The 7,976-nt window shown below is 29.5% G+C and overlaps 1 protein-coding gene across 1 annotated transcript; it reads left to right on the top strand.

The window, feature by feature from the left end:
* Positions 1 to 232: 232 nt before the first annotated feature.
* On the top strand, positions 233 to 7,840 carry LOC107438076 (protein argonaute-4; the record flags this gene model as incomplete). The annotated part of the gene is given in 4 exon segments (XM_043052487.2): positions 233 to 431; positions 2,534 to 2,588; positions 2,803 to 2,853; positions 5,249 to 7,840. Coding segments are annotated over 3 exon segments (2,665 nt in total), but the record flags the coding sequence as incomplete, so codon positions are not given.
* Positions 7,841 to 7,976: the final 136 nt, after the last annotated feature.

Below are 7,976 nucleotides of genomic sequence, written 5' to 3'. Positions count from 1 at the left end.
TATATATATATATATACTTGGAGAATTCGCAGCTATTAATGAATAGTACAAGAACTTGAACCTGAATTTTACTCATCCGTGCACGACCACAAAAATAAATTCACAGACAATTCCGTCAACTCCTCCGAAGTCACACGCCTTTGACGTCATTCTGTTATCCACCTATCACGCATTATTAACATGGCATTTTCATATTTCGGTTTCAGTTTCCGTTATTTCATCATTAGTTTCGCTTTCCGTTTTCTTCTTTCTATAAAATCTCGATTGTATCAGTTCTTTTAACAGAGATAAAGATTTGATTTCATTTGGAATGTTTGAGAAACGAAGTAATATTGATTTCGTGGTTCCCAGTCGGTACAATTTTAATGAGCGTAACCTTTTCTTCTGTAAAAATATAAAGGATAACCGTCTGACAGAGTTTTTCTTACGCAGTAAGTATTTTAGTTTATTATGTTTCAGTTTGAGCCAATGTGTTTTAGAAAATTTTTATTTACTAAACCCGTTGACGCAAATAGGACACTTGTGTCCCTTTTATTTTTCTGGCACTCTAATTACATCTGTTTAAGCCAATGTGTTTTAAATTACCATTTTTATTTACTTAACCCGTTGACGCAAATAGGACACCGGTGTCCCTTTTATTTATATTTTTTCTGACACTTTAATTACATCTGTTTGAGCCAATTTGTTTTAAATTAACAATTTTATTTACTTAACCCGTTGACGCAAATAGGACACCGTTGTCACTTTTATTTACATTTTTTCTGACTCTTTAAATACAGGGATGGTTTTATTTTGGTATATTTTTAAAATATGAAAAAAAAAACAGTCTGATAGTTACTAAAAAATTCTGTTAAATGATCTGAATAATGCTTGCATTAAAAATAAAATTCAAAAAATATAATTGAAAAAAATGTCATTCATATTCAAAAATTCATCAATAATCGATTTTGCAAATTAAAGAAATTTCAATGACGAATGACTGTTTCTCTTAGATTGAAATAACTGCAAATAAAAGCAAATTAAAAAAGTATATGTATATTGTTTAGATGTGAGCCGTGTTTGGAAGATTTTATCTTTAACAAAAAAAAAGTCATCGGTGTTTCATGTAGTATTTCTAACCATAAATTATTAAAATGCTAATTACAATATTTTTCTTTTATTTTGACCTAAATTAATACAAAATAATGAAAAAGGTTTGAAAAAGATGTCTAATATAAATTCTGCGTCAAAAGGTTAAGCGGTTGTTTCGAACTTTAGCAAAGGATATGAATTTTTAACTTAAATCTGTAATCATTGAATTTATGCAAGAGCTAAACATAAGGATTTATAAAATTTAATTTTAACTTTAATGCTTTTAAAAAGTGATGTTGAACGTTAAATTATTTTAATGTTTTGTGACATTCGTTACCAATTTCTTTAAATACAAGCTCTATTTTTAAAAAAAAACGCATCATAAAATTTGTAATGTATTAATCTAAATTTAGTTCCTTTATTTTTGTTATTTTCCCTTTAAAGTCATATTTTAGTATTTTAAAAAATAAAATTCAATGTTATAAAAAATAAAATTCATAATTTCAACTAATAAAATTCATCTTTTCAACAAATGTTTGACAATGTCTTTAAATACATTTATTTCACCAAATTATCATTACATGATTAAATCAAGATTTTATAAGTTGAGAAGTTTAATTTAAAATATGATATTAATTTATGATATTAATTATAAGTTTTATTTAACTTTAATGGTGAAGTTAATATGTATATTTAGTTGAATTTTTCCGTATAATATTTAGAATTTTATAACCAATTCTACATAATTTGTTTTAACATTTTTTGCTTGATATTCCAAAACGAATGTTTAAACAAATTCATATCATTGGGATAATGTAATAATAAAAATTACGATGAATTACGAAACTATGATGAAAATTAATTTATTAATTCATGATTAATTTATTAATTCATGATGAAAATTAATTCATGAATATTCTCTCTTACCTAAAGAGTTGAAAAAATTCTTTCTGTAATAAAAAAAAAAAGATTGTTTTTTTTATTTATTAATTTCATTATGATGGTGATTGTTGGTATTCCATTTATAAATAGATTGCATTTAACGTATACAATTCCATAATATGCTCAAGTTTATAAGTTGACGTTTATTACTCCATTAAAAATATTTCTTATACTTGGGATTCTAAAAAAAAATGCATTCAATTTGTTTAAACAGACATTAAGAATGACGATTCACAAAAAAAAAACACTCTGGGAGAACAATTTTTTTTTTTTTTTTTTTTTTTTTTTTTTTTTTTTTTTTTTTTGTATTTATACAAATACATACTTGATATTGCCTAACTCAAGTGTTACTGAAATTAGTTTGGCTCCTAGAGCTACTGATATTTTTTTAAATGACATTTTTAGACTATTTTTTGTCAAAGTGTACAAGTTTAAAAACGCTATATACGCTAAGAGTTCGCGTAGATTATGTTAAATTATGTTTATCAATCATTTATTTTATTCTATTTTTCTATTAAAGGTTGACACTACGAATTACAAGCAAGAAAATAATATGGCTAAAACAAATCGCAAAGGTATGAAAATGTTCTTAATTCTTTTAAATTAAATTATTATTATGAAAGTATTAATTATTCAGTTTTCAAAAATAACAATTGCAGTTGAGCAGTCACTAATATTTTACTGTTTTCAAAGCTGAAAACGGAAGAGTTAGACACATTTCTTTCCCTTATATTAAAATTTGAAGGAAAAAAATTAATGCTTTGTTAATTTTTTCTTTTAACTTTTTAGGAATGAATCAAAACTATCCTGTTGGCCACCCTTCATATCTGCAGGCATCAAGTATGTAGATATAGTGTATTTAACAGTTTAAACGAAGGAAACTATTTTATTAGAAATTTATATAACTATTCAGCATTTTTATATAATTATGGTTCTTTTTTCTAAAAAAGTGGTAGCACAATTCTTCCATTATTACGATTCATATTGCCATTTCATTTGTCTACTATATAAATATTAATTATAATATTATAAATATATACATATATATTAATAATAATGCTAATAATAATATTATTTACAATTAATATTACATAAATTTATAATAATTTACAAATTTATTATAAAAATTTTTAAATTAAAACTATAAATGTATTATTATTTTATGAAAATATTGTTTCTGCTATAATATTAATATAATATAAACATTTATATTTATATCTGAAAACAAATCACAATGCTTTCAATAAAAATGAAATGGCAAAATAAAGAAATATCAACATTGCATATACAACTATGTAATACTACTTTCTTCATAATTGCAAGGTGTCCCCAGTATGGAAAAAAGTTAAGAACTGGTGGCAAATATTTTAATTAATAAGATGATCGTAAATTTAAAAACCTTTAATTCCTCTTCAATTTTAGGAAATCAGTTGTAAAACATATATTTAGTTTACAAATATTGTTGAAAGATAGTAATTAGATGGAACGTATTATTCCCTGCATCTTTTTACCAGTTTTTAAAAATTTTCTCAAATGTGACTACTCTGCATAGGTGTTCTACTTATATAAGCCACTTTTCGAGACTTTTCATAGGCTAATGTTAAAACAAGCATAAATTTACAAATTGTAGCAACGATAAAATTGTTACTAAAAATAATTAAATTGGGACTTAAAAGGCAATAGGAGCCAGATTCAATAAAGGACCCGGCACAAATCTTATGAAAATTAATTCTCTGTCGAATGGGCTAAAAACTTATAGTCTATAATAACTTAATTTTTGACTTATAATATAATTGGCTAAAAACTTATATATTAAAATATGCTGTAGTTCAAAACATTACGAACATAAGTTCTCATTGATACTAAATCCAAAAATGGATAATTTTCGAAACATGAATCCTGAAATGTAAGAGTTAAAGGCATCGGTGCCTGTGGTGAAAAGTGCTCGTAGCTCGCAGCATTAATTTAGGTAAGGTGACCAAATTTTTAAACCATGATTTGAAGACAAATCAGCGGTGTAAACCTGGAAAAATTATGCAATTTGAGGACACGTATATATTTATGGAAAATATAAAATTATATGTGCAACAAAACTTTTTTTTTTTTTTTAAATTATTAACTTATATCAGGTACAAATCCATTTTTATCAAACTTGATTTCATTACTAAGCACTTTTGAAATATCATATAATACTAGTGGGCTGCGCCCCCTGCTCGCCAACCCTCGAAGATTGCTACGCAATCTTATATGGTTGGCTTCGCAAACCAAGCTCGCTTCGCTTGCTACTAACTTAGGTACATTGCAAATACACAAAATTCTAAGAATTCAAAACAATCATTCAAATCCATATAACAACTTTTTCTTAAAAAAAAATTACATCTTTTTAGTAAATACTAAGTCATTAAAATAAATTTGAATTCAAATAAATGACATGTAATTCGTTAAACCTATTAGAAATGTGCTATAGAATAAAATCTTATAGCGTAACAGCACGACTGAGACTCATTTTTCAATGAATAACTAATAACAAAAATAAAACAAATAAATTCGTGATATAAATCAAAAATCTTCAAATAAATTCGTGAAAAAAAAGCGCTTTCGACAAAATACTGAAATAGAGATCTATCGACAAGGACTACTCACTTCTGCCTAGATTAAGGTTATTTCAGTTTCCGTTTTTAAAAATCTATATGTTGAGCCACCTCAGCTAGATCTGGCATGTGACATTTTTAGCGGCAATCATTGATCGATTTTCTAGTGTTGCCATTCAGGGAGCTGTAATGAGGCTTTTTTTTGTCACCGTGCAAGAGAAATATATATATAGATTCTGGATTTGAATGCAAGTAACTTGAAAGAGTACACTATTATCAAAATGTATTTGTGTTTTGCTGAAATTATTTTATAAATAGCATAGCGCTCTCATATATTTGTTTTAGTTGTGTGCTTTTTTGTTAGTTTTAGTTGTGTGCTTTTAAGATATCGTCTAATTTATATTATAAATCGTCTAATTTAACCAATTGATACTCGAACGTGAACTAGTCCAAACCGGTTTCAGTCGCGTAAAAAACAATAAAGATATATAGTATCATCTAATAATTAAGATTTTAGATGGAATCTTATAGTGCTTGTAATAATTTGTCAGGGACTGCAGTTTAAAAATATATATATTTATTTTTAAGTTTTTATGTAGCACTTTATGAATTTTGACACAAATTAATCAAAATTTACTTTCCAGGTCATTCTCCCAAACCTAATGATAAAAACACCAGACAACCAGCTGATTTGAATAATGATACTAAAATATCTAGTTCAAAGAAAAATGAAAGGCAAGCTGACGATAATTTGAGAACTTCTTCATCAAAAGGCGTTGTTGAAGTTCCCGTTTCAACAAAGACCTCAGGTAATGTTACAGTTCCTAGGTCTTCTACGATATCAGCAGCCCAATCAGAAACTGCTGATGCCACTAATGATGAAAAATCCAGGGATGACATTTCCAACGGGAGGCAAATTACCAGGGGACTACCACCCAAACTACCTCCTGGTATTCTGGGAAGAAGAATCAGATTGGTTTCTAATTTGTACACGATTTCTTTACTGCCCGATGGAAAGATATTTCATTATGATGTGAAAATAATTAAATGGAAAATTGATGAAGCAACCGATTTGGATGATGAAACTGAAAAAAATAAAAAATATGGTGTCAAGAATACAAGACTCAATCGTGAGGTTATTGAAAACATGTTGGCTAACAATACTCATCTCCGCAATTCTTATGCTGTTTATGACGGTAAATATAATTTATACGCTCCATCTCCCTTACAAGTGAAATTTCCATATGAAACAAAAGTTTTCCTGGAAAACGAAAACAAAAACCCTGAGGAGAAGAGAGGTTTTTTAGTTGTAATGAATCCAGTTCAAAAGAAAAATGGTATGGAAGAAAACAGCTGCGCCATAAACTTATCTGTTTTGCATGAACTTTATCAAGGGAAGTTGTCCGATGTTGACGACGTCCAAGAAGCACTGGTTGCTCTTGAAACTGTATTCCGACATACGCCTTCCTTAAGGTACGTTCCAATCGGACGAAATTTTTACCATCCTGATATTGGAGGAATGCACCCTCTTAGTGGAGGCATTCAAATTTGGTTTGGTTATCACCAAAGTACACGTTTGGGACAATGGAACCTGACTGTCAATTTGAACACAAGTGCTACAACGTTTTTCAACAAACAAAATTTGATAGAATACGTTGGCAAATCCTACGACATCAGACATGAATTATCAGAAACAGCAATTGAAAGATTGGCTGGCGAATTGAAAAATGTGAAAATCGAAACTGGTCATCTGGGCTATAAAGCTAGACGTTGCATCATTGATGTGACTATGCAAAGCGCTCGAAGTTTAAAATTTGAAATCGAAACAAAATCTGGTGGAACGGAAATTGTTTCAGTCTTACAATACTTTCGTGATACACATAATATCAACTTGGCATATCCTCATCTGCCTTGTGTACAAGTAAAGCCTAAAAAGAGAAGAATATATTTACCTTTGGAGCTATGCATTATTCCTGAAGGAGAACACAGTAAAAAGGAATTATCTATTGAAGATAAGAGACAAATGATTCAATATACTGCTGATCCACCCGTGAAAAAATTTAATAAGATATCAGACATAAGAAATAGATGGGCTGATTATAATAATGATAAATATTTGAATAACTTTGGTGTTAAAGTAGAGGACAAAGCCATTAGTGTAAATGGGCGTGTACTGGAGGCTCCTACGCTTAATTATAACAAAAATAGAACTGTTAAACCGGCCACGGGATCTTGGAACATTAAAGGCCTGGAATTCTATGATGGAGCACATATATCTACTTGGGCCTTACTCAGCTTAGCACCGGAGAAATGGTGTGGCTATAGAGATTTAGAACGTTTTTCGCAAGAATTGAAGATAATAGGTAAAAACGCTGGTTTGAATATGGGAAATCCCGATTCAATTAAAATATTACGTGGTTATGATGATTATGAAAAAATACACAATGCCAAGGAAGAATTAAAATGCCTCCAGAGAAAGCGGGTTCAATTAACGGTTGTGCTGATTCCAAATAAAGATAAATTTTTATACAATAACGTAAAACAAGTGGCTGAAATCGAACTTGGTCTTCTAACACAATGCATAGATAGCAACAATGCAAAGAAGTGCAATGCTTCCGTTTTGAGTAACCTGTGCATAAAAATCAATGCGAAAATGGGAGGAATTAATCACATTTTAACGCAAAGGGAAATCCCACAAATAATGGCTAAGCCTGTTATTATAATGGGTGCTGATGTTTGCCATGCCGGCATTACAGATAAAACTGGAGTATCCGTAGCATCGTTAACGGCAAGTCTTGATATGCTGTTGTCGCGTTTTGCTGTCATATGCAGATTGCAGAAGAATGAAAAATTGAAAAAGAAATCGGTCGAGAATATTCTTGAGCTGAAGGATATGGTAAAAACTTTGCTGAAAGCTTTTTACGCTCACACAAAAGGACAAAAGCCTGAGAAAATAATTTTTTTCAGAGATGGCGTTAGTGATACCCAGTTTCAAGACATTAAGAAAAAAGAAGTAAATGCTATTCGAGAAGCTTGCGTCGAAATACAAGAGGGGTATCAACCAGCTATTACGTTTATCACAGTTCAAAAGCGACATCATGTCCGTTTCAGGCCAGAAGATTTCAAAGATGGAGTCGGGAAGGAAGGAAATGTACCACCTGGAACTGTTGTGGACACTGGCATTGTCCATCCAGTGCATTCAGACTTTTTCCTTTGCAGTCATCAAGGATTGAAAGGTAAGCCTTTCCTCTTTAAATGATAGAACACATAATTTATTTTTATCCATAAGTTGTTTACGTCCACATTTTGAGTACATGTTCATAGCTGCCAAAGAGAACATTACACCACGGGAGAAACTTTTTATTACAAATT

This window comes from Parasteatoda tepidariorum, chromosome 9, assembly GCF_043381705.1.
Source record: "Parasteatoda tepidariorum isolate YZ-2023 chromosome 9, CAS_Ptep_4.0, whole genome shotgun sequence".
Classification (NCBI taxonomy): domain Eukaryota; kingdom Metazoa; phylum Arthropoda; class Arachnida; order Araneae; family Theridiidae; genus Parasteatoda; species Parasteatoda tepidariorum.
This window is presented reverse-complemented; position numbering and strand designations above follow the sequence as displayed.